Genomic DNA, 17,332 nt, shown 5'->3' with positions numbered 1-17,332 from the left:
AGAGAGAGAGAGAGAGAGAGAGAGACAGAGAAAGAGAAGAGGAAACGAAATACAAGTGCAGTCACAAGCAGCCCTGGGGCACTGGTTACTTAGACTGGCTATTTAAATTAATATTAATTTGAACTGTAAAATGTTAGGTTTTATGCCCATTAAGATTCAACCTCAATCCAGGCACAATGATGCATGCCTTTAATCCCAGCAATTGGGAGGCAGAGGCAGACAGACCTCATAAGTTCTATGCCAGACTTGTCCACAGAGTGAATTACAAGTCAGTTATGATTACATAGTGACAGCCTGTCTTAGGAGGGAAAGAGATTCAACTTCAGACACATGTTGTATCTGTAATCAGAACCCACAAGGTGGTGGTGGGAAGATTGAGTTTGAGGCCAGCCTGAGCTAGGGGTCAAGAATGATAGCCTGTGCTACATAGAGAGACCCTGTCTAGCAAAACAAAATATGACAAAAACAAAGCAAAGACAAAGCCTATGGAGCACATAGTGTGTGCCTATGGAGCTAGTAATTGCAGCGAGCCCAGAGGCATAGACAGGAGAACAGAAATTTCAAGGGTCTATCTGGGCTTCAGAGTGAGTTCCAGACCAGCTTAAGCAACTTGGACCTTGTCTCAAAACAAATAGTAAAAAGAAACCTAAGGTTCAGTCGTACAGTTCATTTCTAGCTTCCATGAAGTTCAATCTTCAACATTTCAGATAAAAAGACAGGTTTGGAACAACTTCTTTACATTTATTTATGCATGCACACGTGCAGCATACATGTGGAGGTCAGAGAATAACTTACGGGGGTCTGCTCTCGCCTACACCATGTGGACACCAGGGATCAAACTCAACCTTGCCAGTGAGGGTCTTTACCCACAGCACAATCTTTCCAGCCCAGATCCATTTGTATCTTAAAGGTGTGTGATTGTATACCCAGAATCTTTTAACACATGGATTTGCTTTTAACCCTAATCATGTGACCAATGAGGAGTCAGACACTGAGTAAAGTACTTAAGTTCCTGTTGCTCAGTAGAGGAACAAAATAGAAATGATTATGATGGCACCTGTTTCAATGATATTTTAACATTAACTCTAGAAAGACGCTAATGTACAGTTGATGGGAGGTAGGCATTAATAGCTATTATTGTTGTTACTATTATTATTAAACAATTTTGATTCCTTTAAAAACAACAGTAAGGAAAGCTCATATGGCCTCAGCCCTACACAAAGAACTCCAGGCAGTTAAGGAATGCTGAGAGGAGATGAAGCAGTCTTCTAGTCTTATCCCATACCAAATAGTCAACCTTGAAAACATTCATACAACATTACACAGACCGAACAGGTTGTATCTATGTATTTAGAAATATGTAACCATGAAAAGTAATGAAAAAAGCTATTATTAATAATCAGATAACTTCAAGAAAACAAGTGGACAGAAATAAACATAGAGAATAATTATCCTGAATTTCAGAGAAAAGACAGTTTATTTAACACAAAGAACAATTATAGATCTACATATGTACACACACACACACACAGAGTTTGAAAAATGCATCAGTTGAGACCACAAATTTGAAAGAGAGCAAGGAGGGGCATATGTGAGGATTTGGAAGAAGGAACGGGAAGGAAAAATGGAATTTTATTACAGTCTAAAAAAATAAGGGGTTGGGGATTTAGCTCAGTGGTAGAGCGCTTGCCTAGCAAGGGCAAGGCCCTGGGTTTGGTCCCCAACTCCGAAAAAAAGAAAAGGAAAAAAACCAAACAAACAAAAAAAACAAAAACAAATTGAAAAGCTCCTACATATTATGCAAACTGGGGTTATATCTCAGTTAGCTTGCCCATCATGCACGAAGCCCCATGTTCAGCCCTTAGCACTGCATTTCCTAGGCGTGGTGGTATGCACCTCTGACTCTGACATTTGGGAGGTGGAGGCAGAGGACAGAAAATTGAAGGTCATCCTCCACTATAGGGAGTTTGAGGTCTGCCTGGGCTCAATTGCTGATCCATTTACTGAATGATATAGAAACACAAATGTTTTCTGGACTCAAGAAGGTAATTTGTCTCAAGCTGTTTTGATGTTAAAACCTTAAAAATCTAACTTCTTAGGAACTGTTGTTCACTTTCCAAACACATGTTTAACGACAACAACAACAACAAAACAACATAATAAATTTAAATTTCTTGTGATCCAACCAAAACAGCCAGATTTTGCCACTGACCACCAGTTGTTGCTCACTTCTTGTTAACTTTCTCTCACATTAGAGCAGTGGAGTACATGTAAATGTAGATTAAATTACGAATAAGGTAGAAGCTCAGTTATAGCACTTGCTAGCTAAGTGGTAATACAAAAATGATACCGTGTTTGAACAATAAATATACTAAAAAAAAAAAAAATAGCCTCATAGAAAACTCCCTCTCCCACTTTCTTAGGACCTTTAACCCGGACAAGCAGCGGTGGTGGACTTTAGACCCTCTTCCACGCCATTCCTTTTCAAACTTTTCTTTCCTCCAAGCACACTCCTTTCGGCGCAAGGAGAAAGTACGGCGGGACACTACCCATAGCATCCTAGGAAATGCGGTTTCTCTGACTCTTTCTCCTGGGCCATAGAATGGGGGACAGGGAAGGGGGGAGCAAACTACAAAAGGGATCCAGTTAAAAATACAACTACCGACAATCCCCGCGAGTCATCGACTTCCTTTCTGCCCCCACCTTCCGAGTGCCTTCCTCTTCCTCCTTCCCGCGTGCGTCGAGTTGCTTTGCATCACGGTATTTGAAGTTCTTTGTGGACAGAAGCGCCTAACACTCCTTCGCGAGAGGGGAGCCTGAAGACTCTCGTTCCCAGAGGGCAGTGCGGAAGCCACGCCTGCGCAGTCTCAGTGAGGGCGTGTATGTCTGTATCTGAGGGAGAGAGCGAGAGTGAGTGAGTGTGAGTGCGGGGTGGGGTGGTGGCCGTTACGTTCGGGGCAACGGCTAAGGCTGTGGAGAAGTGAGAAGAGAAACAACGTCCGGCGCTTCCGCCTTCGCCTAGGAGGAGGAGGAACTGGTAGGGAAAGGAAAGCCATTCGCTCTGGGCCTGGACTAGACCTCGTCGGGCCGGCGGAGGTCTGGCTATGTGCCTTTGAGGGTCGCTTGGGACGCAGAGCGAGAGCCGAGAGCGATGTCTCAGCCGCCGCCTCCTCCTCCGCTGCCGCCGCCGCCGCCTCCCCCCGAGGCTCCGCAGACTTCGTCGTCCCTGGCGGCGGCGGCTACTCCGGGGGGCCTTTCGAAACGAAGGGACCGGAGAATCCTTTCCGGGAGCTGCCCGGATCCCAAGTGCCAGGCGCGGCTCTTCTTCCCGGCCTCAGGTTCTGTCAGCATCGAGTGTACCGAGTGCGGACAGCGGCACGAGCAGCAACAGCTGCTGGGAGTGGAGGAGGTGACCGACCCGGACGTAGTGCTGCACAATCTGCTGCGGAACGCGCTACTCGGGGTGACGGGGGCTCCCAAGAAGAACACGGAACTGGTAAAGGTGATGGGCCTCTCCAACTACCACTGCAAATTATTGTCGCCCATATTGGCACGCTATGGAATGGACAAACAAACGGGCCGGGCCAAGCTTCTCCGGGACATGAACCAAGGCGAACTGTTCGATTGCGCGTTACTCGGTGACCGGGCCTTCCTCATCGAACCAGAGCACGTCAACACAGTGGGCTATGGCAAGGACCGATCTGGAAGCCTCCTATATTTGCATGACACTCTCGAGGATATCAAACGGGCCAATAAAAGTCAAGAATGCCTTATTCCAGTGCATGTGGATGGGGATGGACACTGCCTAGTGCATGCTGTGTCTAGGGCTCTAGTAGGCCGAGAGCTCTTCTGGCATGCCCTGAGGGAGAATCTGAAGCAGCACTTTCAGCAGCACCTAGCCCGATATCAAGCCCTGTTTCATGACTTTATTGATGCTGCAGAGTGGGAGGACATTATCAATGAATGTGACCCTCTGTTTGTGCCACCTGAAGGTGTCCCCTTAGGCCTGAGGAATATCCACATATTTGGCCTTGCCAATGTGTTACATCGTCCCATAATTCTCTTAGATTCCCTCAGTGGCATGAGAAGCTCTGGTGATTATTCAGCCACCTTTCTACCTGGGCTCATACCTGCAGAGAAGTGCACCGGGAGAGATGGTCATTTGAACAAGCCAATCTGTATTGCGTGGAGTAGCTCTGGTAGAAACCATTATATTCCCTTGGTAGGCATAAAGGGGGCTGCCTTGCCCAAACTACCCATGAATTTGCTACCTAAAGCATGGGGTGTGCCTCAGGACCTTATTAAAAAGTACATCAAGCTTGAGGAGGATGGTGGTTGTGTTATTGGAGGAGACAGAAGTTTGCAGGATAAGTACTTACTTAGGTTGGTTGCTGCTATGGAGGAAGTCTTTATGGACAAACATGGTATCCATCCTAGTTTGGTTGCTGATGTACATCAGTATTTCTACAGAAGGACTGGGGTGATAGGAGTTCAGCCTGAGGAAGTTACAGCAGCTGCTAAAAAAGCAGTAATGGATAATCGCCTTCACAAGTGTTTGCTTTGTGGTGCCCTTTCTGAACTTCATGTCCCTCCTGAGTGGTTGGCTCCAGGAGGAAAACTGTATAACCTGGCAAAAAGTACTCATGGACAGCTGAGGCCTGACAAAAATTACAGCTTTCCCTTAAACAATTTGGTTTGTTCATATGATCCAGTGAAAGATGTTCTGTTACCAGACTATGGATTGAGTAATCTAACAGCTTGTAATTGGTGCCATGGCACATCTGTGCGAAGAGTCAGAGGAGATGGCTCTATTGTATATTTGGATGGAGACAGAACTAATTCTAGGTCTAGTGGTGGCAAATGTGGTTGTGGATTCAAACACTTTTGGGAAGGTAAAGAATATGACAACCTTCCAGAAGCTTTTCCTATCACTTTGGAGTGGGGAGGAAGAGTAGTCAGAGAAACAGTATATTGGTTCCAGTATGAAAGTGATCCATCTTTGAATAGTAATGTTTATGATGTTGCAATGAAACTTGTTACCAAGCACTTTCCAGGTGAATTTGGGAGTGAGATCCTAGTTCAGAAAGTTGTCCACACTATATTGCATCAGACTGCAAAAAAAAATCCTGACGATTACACTCCTGTAAATATAGATGGTGCTCATGCTCAGAGAATTGGAGATGTGCAAGGACAAGAATTGGAGTCTCAGCTACCAACTAAAATTATTCTTACTGGACAGAAAACAAAAACTCTGCACAAGGAAGAATTAAACATGAGTAAAACTGAAAGAACTATTCAACAGAACATCACAGAACAAGCTTCTGTGATGCAGAAACGGAAAACAGAGAAATTAAAACAAGAGCAAAAGGGGCAACCCAGAACTGTTTCTCCAAGTACTATTCGTGATGGGCCTTCATCTGCACCTGCCACCCCCACGAAGGCTCCCTACTCACCTACCACTTCTAAGGAGAAGAAGATTCGCATAACAACTAATGATGGACGGCAGTCCATGGTTACCCTTAAGTCTTCAACAACCTTTTTTGAACTTCAGGAAAGTATAGCCAGAGAGTTCAACATTCCTCCATATTTACAGTGTATTCGATATGGCTTTCCTCCTAAAGAGTTAATGCCACCCCAAGCAGGAATGGAAAAGGAGCCAGTTCCTTTGCAGCATGGTGACAGAATTACAATAGAGATCTTAAAAGGCAAAGCAGAAGGTGGTCCATCCACTGCTGCACACTCAGCCCACACTGTGAGACAAGAAGAGATTGCTGTTACTGGCAAGCTGTCCTCCAAGGAACTTCAGGAGCAAGCTGACAAAGAAATGTACTCCTTGTGTCTTTTAGCAACATTAATGGGTAAGAGCAATTGAACTCTGATGGTATATTTTAATTGTGAGTATAAAATACTGAGTTGTTTTGTTGTGAAGAGGAAAAAAACCATGTTACCATAAATACTTGATTCTATAGAAAGGAGAAAGTTATTTTCCTTAGTGTTTAGTAGTAGATAATAATATGATTATTGAGTGAATATTAGAACAGCATGAAACTACAGAGTGAAAGTAGTTACTCAATTGTTATCAGACTAATTACATATATATTAAACTTGCTTTTAAAAAATGTATTTATAGTTAAAGCCCTTTTTCACCCTGTCTGAGCTCTTAGGTCTTTCTATCGTGATCCTTTTTCATTTATTTTTAATTTCATTTTCCTGTCTGTCATGTGATTTCAGGACTTCCTGTTTGATGAATTGCAGTTTCTGGTGTTTATAGTCTGACTGCACTCCCACCTACTAGCCTATCTCCTCCATTTCCTGTTCTTCCTTCATCATGTTTTTCTTACGTGTACGATAGGTTTTGTGTTTAGTTTTATGGTTCAGGGACTGCCATAATTACAGTGCATATCTCGGTAAGAAACAAGAAAGATGACAATGCGGTTAGAAATTTTTTTGATAATTTAGTATAAATTGAAGGAAAATATATTATCAGCTAAATATGGTAACTTTAGTCTTTAGATGATTTGGGATCCTGCCTAGTGGTATGCTTTTTACATTATTTGCTTAACCTTTGTCTTTAAGTTGGTGTTAACATAAGCCTTATACAAGTTTTCAAGTATGAAGTAAAATTTAAAGGTTAGTTGTTAGAAGAGACTTAATTTTGTTGAGATTAGAATTTTTAGCTAGAAAAATGCTGGCTTTTGATTCTGTTTTCTCAGACTACTAAATAGTGAATTGGGCCTTGACCTACGATAATGATTTATTAAGTTGGAAGCCTACTAGTTTATGGGAAATATAAAAATGGTACAAACTTTCAACTTGATATTGTTGATTTTAATTTGGTATGCATAAAAACTGAATTAGAGAAACCAATGTAGGTATTTTCCATATTTCTGAGACATTGTGGTTTCTTAGAGACTTCATGGAATAGAGGAATGACTGTATGATTTTGGAAATCAGAAGGCACAATCTGACTTTAATATGGTCTAATACTTATTAGTGATTTCAGGGAAACTATTAACTCCCCAATACTTCAATTGCTTCTGTACCAAAGATGACTTGTAGTTGATTTGAGCATGGATAAAGTATTTCCAGGATTCTGAAAATAACATCCTCACAAAATGGGCAAAATTAGGTACATACAGAAGACATTTTAAGACTGGCAGTTTCTCAGGTTAAAACAGGATGATAATGTCTGTCTTAAAAGAGGATAAATGAACATTTTTGTGGCGAATATCTCCTATTGACTCTATATCCAGTAGCTAGTGCCTAACGAGTAGTAAGCAGTTTGAAGGGATTTGTTTTGTTTTTAACTGAATTTAACATGTCTAAAGAAAGACTGTATCTGCAGAAATGGAATGGATGGTCAGCACTCAACATTGAAAAAGAGTCGGAAAAGCAGAATTTGGCAATGCTTATGCACTGTCGTACAAAGGAGAAATATATCACCTGGGGTTCATGATAATTCTGGTAACTAGAAAGGTAATCTTTGCTGAAGAATAGGAATATTTTTGTGAGTCCTGGTTTTGGCCTCTCTGCCATAACACCCTCTTTATCTGATTCCATGACTCCATAAAAGGATTTACTTTTACCATTCATTTAGCTTCATTTGGTAACAGGTGAGAGAGAGTATAGGTAAGGAGTCCATTTACTCCATTGTAAATTAATACATTGGCATGAGTCACATTATAAATCAGTGGTCTTAAGTACTTGCTCAGTATAGTAATATGTTCTGTAACGAAAGTTAGTAAAAATATTAGCTTATAGTTACTTTAAAAAAAATTGATTTATGCTTCCTGCATCTAATTTTCTAGGAACTAGTATAAACTGAAATGAGTTCCCCAATATACCACCTTCTATTCTGATCCTTTGCCTCTTCACCTTTGATACTTACATGGCTGTCCATAAGCCAGAAGATTTTTTTTTTTTTTTTTTTTTTTTTTGGTTCTTTTTTTCGGAGCTGGGGACCCAACCCAGGGCTTTGCGCTTCCTAGGCAAGCGCTCTAACCACTGAGCTAAATCCCCAACCCTGAAGATTTTTTTTTTTAAAGATTTATTTATTTATTTTTTATATGTGAGTACACTATAGCTGTCTTCAGACACACCAGAAGAGGGCATCAGATCCATTACAGATGGTTGTGAGCCACCATGTGGTTGCTGGGAATTGAACTCAGGACCTCTGGAAGAGTAGTCGGGTGCTCTTAACCGCTGAGCCATCTCTCCAGCCCTAAGATTTTTTTTTTATATGTATCCATTACCAACACAAAATTTAAGTATAAAGGAATTTTGCTAATTTAAAGTAGTAGCATTTGAGAAATTTTTGCTCTAAGAAATAACACAAGCCTGGTATGGTGGGGTATACATGTAATCCTAGCATTCCAAGCTCTTGGAAACCTAAGGCATAAAGATGATGTCTTGAGCCTGGATTACATAGCAATGCCCTGTCTCCAGTGATGACAGCAACATTAAAAAAAAAAAAAAAAAAAAAATCATCAAAACCCCAAATAAGCAAAGTACTAAGACTGGCTGCGTTGTATATTAGTCTTCTCTTTCTGATTGTTTTTTAATTATGTAGAAGGTACTCTCTAAATGTAATGTGTTTGTAAAAATATTAGTTTTGGAATAGTTATATACATATGACTATATATATAGCAACTTGGTGTTTAGATTGGTGATGCTAAAAAAAAAAAAAGGAGTTATTTGGAAATTTGCAAATTTCAAAATGTAAAAATTAACTCCCGGGTTGGGGATTTAGCTCAGTGGTAGAGCACTTGCCTAGCAAGCGCAAGGCCCTGGGTTCGGCCCCCCAACTCCAAAAAAAAGAAAAAGAAAAAAAAAAAAATTAACTCCCTTTATGTTTGTTTAGAAATAGCTTGAAAATCAAGCTTTACAAAATTTATTTGCCTTCTCCTTTGTATTTAGTTTTGAATACATCCTCTCAAGTTTGACCAACTTCTGCTTACTATTCTAAGTAGATCCTCTTTATTTTATATCCTATTAGTTTTCCTTACAGTACCTATTGCAGGCTTAATGATCTTATTTGTTTATTTAATTATTTATTTGCCCCTTCCCCACTAGATTTGAAGTCTACAAACATAGAGAATAGAACCTGTTTTAATGGATGCCTTATCACCTAGTATAGTCCTGCCACATTTTATGATACCAAGCAAATGCTACTGAGTGAATGAACACTCAAAATTAGTGTATGCTGTGAGCCTGAGACTACTTCAGAGGTACAAAGATGAATAGAGACATAGTTCCTGCCTTCTGTGAACTTATGTGTTAGCTATTTATCTATTGCTATGCTAAAGCACAATGACCAGGACCACTTAATAGAAAAAGGGCTTATGGGTCTGGAGGAACAAGAGAGTACATTACCATCATGGCAGGAAAATGTGGCAATATGCAGGTATGGCATATGCAGCAGTAAACTGAAAGCTCACATCTAAAAAAAATGACAGCAGGAAGCAAAGAGCTTCCTGGGAATGGCATAGGGAGGCTCTGAAACTGAAAGACCTCACCTAGTTGACAGACTGCCTCCAGCCAGCCCACACCTAAATCTACCCCTAAACAGTACCACTGACTGGGAACCAAATAATCAAATGCTGAAGACTGGGGATGTGGGGAGGCATTTCTCATTCAGATCATCACAACTTGCCTGGCAGGGTCTCTGCTGAGGAAGTCTTCTGATTTTATAGCTTTTATCAAAACACGACCAACCTTCTTTTCTGTAGGAAAAAAAAAAAAAAGGATAAACCTCAAATATAGCCATCATAGCATTTTAGAAATATTTCCTATTCAATTCCACACACAAACACACACACAGATTGTATGTATTTGTGAAATGTTGCTGACTTGTCAGGGTTGTGTTTTTTCTTTTTCCTTTCTTTTTTTTGAGGCTGGTTTTGTTTTTTAGCTAATGGCTTCAGAAGGTTCAGTTTATCATGCTAGGGAGGGTGTGATAGAGCACAGTTTGTATCATGGAGGTCACAGGGCAGAAAAGGGGACTGTTTGAGCTTTTATTTGTTTTTGTGGTTCTAGGATTGACTTAGGACCTTAACTTTCTGTTGTTTTTAAGTATAATATTCATTAAATAGATTTTGTATTATATCAACAAAATAATAGCTTGGTATGGGGCATTCATGGAAATAGTCACAGTTGCTTTGAAATATATAACGATAGTACAAAATATAATATTTTTCCTGTGATATTTCACATGTACTTTTAATACATCTTATCCAGACCATTGGATTTTTTTTTCTTTCTTTCTTTTTTTCGGAGCTGAGGACCGAACCCAGGACCTTGCGCTTTCTAGGCAAGCGCTTTACCGCTGAGCTAAATCCCCAACCCCAGACCATTGGAGTTTATTTAACTTAGTTTTTACAGACTGCCATCTTCATTACTTATATAGTGTTTAAATCAACCCCCAACTATGGCTTTGCAAAATATATTAGTACAATTCCTTATAGATCACTTGTTTGTATTTTATTATATGGTAACTATGGTAGATATAATCTACCCTAAGAATTTGGCTCATTTCTTTTTTTTCTTATTATTTTCTGATTATCATAGCATTATCAGGAGGTAAAGATATGTTTAGTGAAAACAAAATTTGACTGTAGTTAAGTAAAAATGTGTTATTTATCTTAGTTCACTACCAACTTTTGAAAAATGGAGAAGCTTATTGGATTTTATTACACTGTTTTTCTTCCTGAAAGGACTGTGGCTTTTTACTATATACTTTTAAAATATAGGGCCTATTTGGACCAATCTCCAGCATCCAAAACCCTCATAACACTTGTAATTTCTTTTTTACTTATTGGTGAAGGTGGTATTGGTAGTTGAATCTAAGATCTCATGCATGCTTAGCAAACATGTTTCTACTTACTAAGCCCATCATAATAACTCAGGATTTTCCAGAATCACATTTGGAAGTCAGATAGATGGTTATTTTTTTAGGTGATATTGGATCTCTGTATTACTATTCTCTCTTTATATTTTTCTTCAAATGCTAGGTAAAAGTTTGAAATCTAGATTATGGCTTATATATACTTTATTCTGTATTGCCATTGAATGGTTTTACTTACATGTAATACAACTGTAGTGAGAATAGTCATAAAGTTGAATATAATGTTGATAAATGTCTTTACGCATACCTTACAGGCAATTTTTAATAGTTATACTTTGAAGATTAAGTTAATCACTTTCTACGATTTAGCCATTTGATACATTTTATTTTTATTTTCTTCTCAAGAATTCCAACATATGTATAAAATAACATGTGGTAGGTCTTCACTTTGTTTTTGCTTTTTGTTTTTTGAGACCGGGTTTCTTTGTGTAGCTCTGACTGACCTGGTACTCGCTTTGTAGACCAGGCTGGCTTCAAACTCACAGAGATCTGCCTGCCTTTCCTTAGGATTAAAGGTGCATACCACCGTACCCCACCTTGAAACAGAGTTTTTAATGTGAATTTAAAAATCGCTTCTGAAATAGAAAAAACCCTAGTAGATAAAGTAGAAGAAAATCATCTGTAGTACTTCTGCTACCTATATCTCTGTTTATAGAGCAGAACTGAAGGCTCTAGGAAGGATTCCAGAAGAAGACAGTGAAAAGAGGCTATTTATGGTGGTATATTTTCTATCTTCACACATAGTACATCAACTAGAAATGTTTTACTTTTGTACCATGAAAAACAGCTGATTATCAAGTAAAGCTAGTTGAGAGACTATCACAGGAAAATTGTTGATATAATGGAGATGTCACTATGATATTCTTCTCTTAAGAGTTTGTCCTAAACAGATGGAGCCATTTTTGTGTTTGCCGCGTTTGTCCTGAAAACAGGTGTTGCTATTGGTTAGGTTTTACAGATTTGGTGGGAGACAGTTTTGTTACTTCCATTCTTTCATTTGCATGCATGTCTGTACCATTTTTTTTTTTGCCTAGTGACCCCAAAAGCCAAAAGAAAGTGTCAGATCTCCTGGAACAGCTGATTATAAGTTACCAAATAGGTGTTGAGAATTGAACCCAGGTCCTGTAGAAGAGGAGCCAGTGCTCTTAACTGCTGAGCCATCTCTCTAGCCAGAAAAAAAAACCCAAAAAACAAACAAACAAAAAAAACAACCTTATTTGTGGTACTCATTCTATGTGTTTACTCAACCAGTATTAAAAATGAAGTTGAGGGGTTGGGGATTTAGCTCAGTGGTAGAGCGCTTGCCTAGTAAAGCGCAAGGCCCTGGGTTGGTCCCCCACTCAAAAAAAAAAAAAAAGAAAAAAAAAAAAAAAAGAATGAAGTTGAGTCTAATGAACTACTGATCTTTCCCTGAATCTGAAAACCTTTTAGTTTAAAAGAAGAAAAAAGGTAAACTAAATTAGCCAGCGGTATAATGGTGGTCTTGGTATTTCTGTAAATGTTGACATCAAAGTAAGTATTACTCAACCATTCAGATGAATTGTAGAGGAATTCTATACTTTATGGTTGTTGTATTTAGTCAGTGTGTGTATGCGCGCCTGCTTGTATGTGGAGATCAGAGGACAGCTTGAAGGAGTTGGTTCTTCTCCCACCATGAGGGTCCTGGGATTGAATTTGGATTGTCAGGCTAGGCAGTGTGTTCCTTCACCTACGAGCAATTATTGAATTTATCATAATTTATAAATTATAAATTTATTCTGTAAATTGCCTTTTAAGGAATACATAACAATTATTAGCCTTAGGGCACTGGAATAGTTTGTGTTGCATCATAAAAATCAAGGCAGAGGGGTTGGGGATTTGGCTCAGTGGTAGGGCGCTTGCCTAGCAACCGCAAGGCCCTGGGTTGGTCCCCAGCTCCGGAAAAAAAAAAAAAAAAAAAGAAAAATCAAGGCAGAGGGAACTGGGCTTGATGGTGCATGCCTGTAATTCCAGCACGCAGGAGGTGGAAGAAGAGAAAGGATGATTGGGAGTTCTAAGCTAGTCTCAGCTACCTGGTGAGACCCTGTCTCACAACAACAAAACAAAAAAAGTCAAGGTAAGGTGTGGTGTGAGGATGGTAGAGAAATACTAGCTCTTGTATTATATAAGAAAGGATCTTGGACTTTATCTATGTTCTTTTCTTTTCCCTTTTTTCCCCTTTCCTTTCTTTATTGTCCTATAGCTTACACTGGCCTTAGGACTCCTGTGTAGTTGAGGATTTCTTTTGGACTACTTTGCTGCAGTATGGGAGATTTAACTCTACATGAACAAGGGAGTTGGGGAGGACGGACTCAGGGAAAACTGTTGAGTGGGGGCAGTATTCTCATCAGGAGACCAAGACAGCAGTACTATAGATGGAGAAGGTGCTGTGGAGAGTTTATGTGACTGTGGTGGACTTGTACAGAGATCCTGACCTCTAGTCTCCTCTCTCGTTTCCCTTACCAACAAAGATAACTTATTGGAGGTATTTATATACCAAAGGAAATAATTTCTTCTTTCTACAGCCAGGTGATACCATACATATTTATAAAACAGGATTATGAATAGAGCATGTTTGTTTTAACATGATTTGCACTGTAGTAGATGTTTAATTTTAGTGTTATGTATAAACTTTTGATTGGTATAAAGATTCATACCCTATCTTGACACTTATTTGCTGCATGATCTTGGGAGAATTCTTTAATCATTGTTCTGAGCTTTGCTTGTAAATGAAGTAGAGAGAACTTGGTTGTGACAGTAGAAGAAGTGTTAACGGTACCTTCTCAGCTCAAAGACCGGTAAATAATAGCAGCTTAGATGATGTTATACTTCCTTTAACCACAGAGTGATGATGTAGTATTACCCTTCCTGGGGCAAAAATTTCTTGGGGGATAGAGAATGAAAAATTTTACCCTTAATGTATAAAATTAAGCACAAATATATAACATAAACAAAACAGTATAGTAGAGTATCTGCTGTTCATACTTTATGGGGAGTGCAGCTGATTTGGAAAGTGTCTGGAGAATCTTTATGTGGAGATGATGGAAATAGAGATCCATGACTGCTTAATAAGAAAAGACATGGTCTGGGTGTCAAGTGCTAAGAAATGTGATTTCTCTCACTACTCTCTCTTAGGCACCTGTTCACAGTATTACCCCAAAAAGAAAAACAACAACAAAAAACCCCAAACCAACCCCAAACCTTGCTACCCCTACTTTTTGATGTTTTCCAAAATAATAATATCCTTGAGTATTTTAGAAAAACTAACTATTGAGGATAAGAGTGACCATAATTAAATGAAAGGTTATCACCATAGAAATACATTTTCTAGATAAAATTTGATCAGTGTAGCTGTTATTAGTTAGGAGTTATTAGTATATTTGTACTTGTGGGGATTTGATATTTTAAATCAAACTTTTCTGCATGTCTTCATTTAAATAGAGCCATTTTGGTAATAGTACTGTATTATTAGTAAAAAGTGTTAGTGTAACTGAATGTTCTGGTTAGGCAAAGGTTTATGTGCCAAGGCTTTAAACATTTTATATTTTAAATTGATTGACTAAAGATAACTAGGTGAGTATTACACAGCTTCATGTCTCTTTGGTATGGGAAAGGATTGCAGACATATGATTAATTAGCATCACTTATTTCCATACAAGATGCAGGCCCAACAGTATACTTTTCTAGTAGGAAATGGACCCATTATTGCTCTGTGTTCTAATTTTCTATGATGTAATTTAATAATGATGAAAATAATGAAAATATAAAGGAGCATATCAACATAGTTCTATTCTTCCACTCTGATGCTTTCAAACGCTGTTATCTTTTTCCCTTTTGTTGGTAGGGATTGAACTCTGCCCACTTATGTTCTCCCTGGCTATTTCTTTTTCTTTTTATTCACTTTTAATACACACATACATAGTATGATTTTATATTCTAGTTAAAAGTGAGTATCTTTTCATAATCTTTTCCGTTCCTGACCAGTGTTTACCAGCAAATTTTCTTTGAGGTATTCTGAAACTTCAAATATATTTTGTTTAGTATGATTAATACTGATTTGTGCAGTTTTAAGGATTTTTTATTTTGGCTCCTATATTTAAAAATTGAGGGAACTTATTAAAAATTTAGGTTGTTATGGTGTCTTGAAAAGTGACATGGGCCTTCAAACACTAGGTTAGTCTCCTCTGTGATAGCAGTTGGCAGTAGCTCTTACCTTTCCGTGGCCCATCCATTTTCTGGAATGCCATTGTATCACATCTGTGTAGCACTCATTCTGGATCTGGGCCTTCAGTCTCTGTTCTAGGTTAGCTAACCTGGGTCAGCATAGTCAAGGATGGCAGTCTTGTGTTTGAGCTAATACTTTGTATGCTTTTGTCTTTCAGGAGAAGATGTGTGGTCTTATGCAAAGGGACTTCCTCACATGTTCCAACAGGGTGGTGTATTCTACAATATTATGAAGAAAACTATGGGTATAGTTAATTCTGATTTTATTCTTGGATAATGTTTCCATCTAAGCTGTTATAAATTTGAGAACATCCAAATAGGGGCCCAGTGAGATGGCTCAGTGGGTAGAGGCACCTGCTGACAAGCTTGACAACCCGATTTCCATCCCTGGTACCTACATGGGGGAAGGAGAAAACTGCTGCTGCACATGTGCACCATGGTACATATGTACCCATGCACATACACACACACACACACACGCACGCGCGCGCACACACACACACACACACACACACACACACACACACACACTAAGTAAAATGTAATATTATAAAAACAGTCATGATATTTTTAAAAAAATACTGACAGTTAGGCCTAGTACTATATGCCGATAATCCAAGTTAGGGTACTGATACTAGAGAGCCCCTTGAATCCAGGAGTTCCCAACCAACCTAAGCAACATAATGAGATACCACCTACCATCTGCCACCTACCACCACCTTTTTTTTTTTTTAAATCTAGTTTATTTCTTGGTTACACTTTTTTCCCCATAGTATCTTTATTGATTATTTGGGGATTGCACGTCATAAACCATGATCACACTTCCCAGTCCTCCCAGATTTCCCCCTTCTCAATCCTTGTGGCTTTACCTTCCACCCCCAAAAGAAAGAAGGAAAAAAAAAAAGAAAACCAAATCCAGTTTGCGTTGCCCATATACTCACTGGAGCATGATCAAACTGCCAGTGGTTAGCCCCTTAAAGAAAACTTGAGTCCTTCCCTATCCACACCCCTGCCAGAAGCCATAATTGTGGAGAGCTATACTTCAGCAATCTTTATCACAATTTTTGTGATTTCTTGTCAGTGGTTTTCTGTCTGAAACAGGCTCTGTTCTGTTTTTGAGGGAGGTGGTGTGGTAGGGGTAAGGGTTGTCATAGAAGCCTTCCATGCCTCTCTTTATCAACTGTGAGTCTGCAGTCATTAATAACACTGCCAAAGTATCTTCCTTGCCCTTTATAGTCAGCGGGAGCACGGATGATGGACTTCCACATAGTTTCTTGCAACACCATGGACCATGGATATCCACATGAGATGCCCCCCACTTCAAGATTTATTTTAAATTATATGTATACATATGTGTGTGTGCATATGAGTGCAGGTATCTCAGACACCAGAAGATGATGTTGGATTTCTTTGAACTGTCTGACCCTATGTGCTAGGGACTGAATTTGAGTTCTTAACCACTGAGCTATCTCCATTCCAAGAGACGGCACCCCCTATATTTTTTTTTTTTTTTTTTTTTTAATTATTGTTGTTTTTTTTTTTGGGGTTTTTTTTGTTTTTTTTCTTTTTTTTTTTTTTTAAAGATTTATTCATTTATTATATGTACACTGTAGCTGTCTTCAGATACACCAGAAGAGGGCATCAGATCTCTTTACAGATGGTTGTGAGCCACCATGTGGTTGCTGGGAATTGAACTCAGGACCTCTGGAAAAGCAGTTGGCACTCTTAACCGCTGAGCCATCTCTCCCTATATTCTTTTTATTTATTTATTTATTTTTCCTTTTTTTTTTTTCGGAGCTGGGGACCGAACCCAGGGCCTTGCGCTTGCTAGGCAAGCGCTCTACCACTGAGCTAAATCCCCATCCCCCCTATATTCTTTTTAAAGTGTGTGCATGTTTGTTGCTTTTTTTTCCTCTAGTGCTAGAGATTGAACCAAAGGCTTCACTCATGTTAGGCAAGTGCTCTACTACTGAGCTTCATGTATGTGGGTGTGTATATATGTATAAGTGTCCTACCACTGGGCTACACTCCCCCAGCCTTGTATGTATAAGTGTGTGTACATACATATATATGAATGTGCCCATGTGTATGAAAGCCAAACAGAGCCTCAGGTGTCATTTGTTCCTCATGTGCTACCCACAGGGTTTTTGGTTTTTTTTTTTTTTTGTTTTTTGTTTTTGTTTTGTT

General features: G+C 39.2%; 1 protein-coding gene across 1 annotated transcript in view; it reads left to right on the top strand.

Moving 5' to 3' along the window:
* Positions 1-3,076: 3,076 nt before the first annotated feature.
* Vcpip1 (valosin containing protein interacting protein 1) overlaps positions 3,077-17,332 on the top strand; it is a 30,821-nt gene continuing 16,565 nt past the window's right edge. The window contains exons 1-2 of the mRNA XM_032906572.1: positions 3,077-5,858; positions 15,304-15,390. Coding sequence (XP_032762463.1) covers positions 3,152-5,858; positions 15,304-15,390 — 2,794 coding nt within the window. The 5' untranslated portion in view covers positions 3,077-3,151. The remainder of the gene's footprint in view (positions 5,859-15,303; positions 15,391-17,332) is intronic.

This window comes from Rattus rattus, chromosome 1 (assembly GCF_011064425.1).
Source record: "Rattus rattus isolate New Zealand chromosome 1, Rrattus_CSIRO_v1, whole genome shotgun sequence".
Lineage (NCBI taxonomy): Eukaryota > Metazoa > Chordata > Mammalia > Rodentia > Muridae > Rattus > Rattus rattus.
This window is presented reverse-complemented; position numbering and strand designations above follow the sequence as displayed.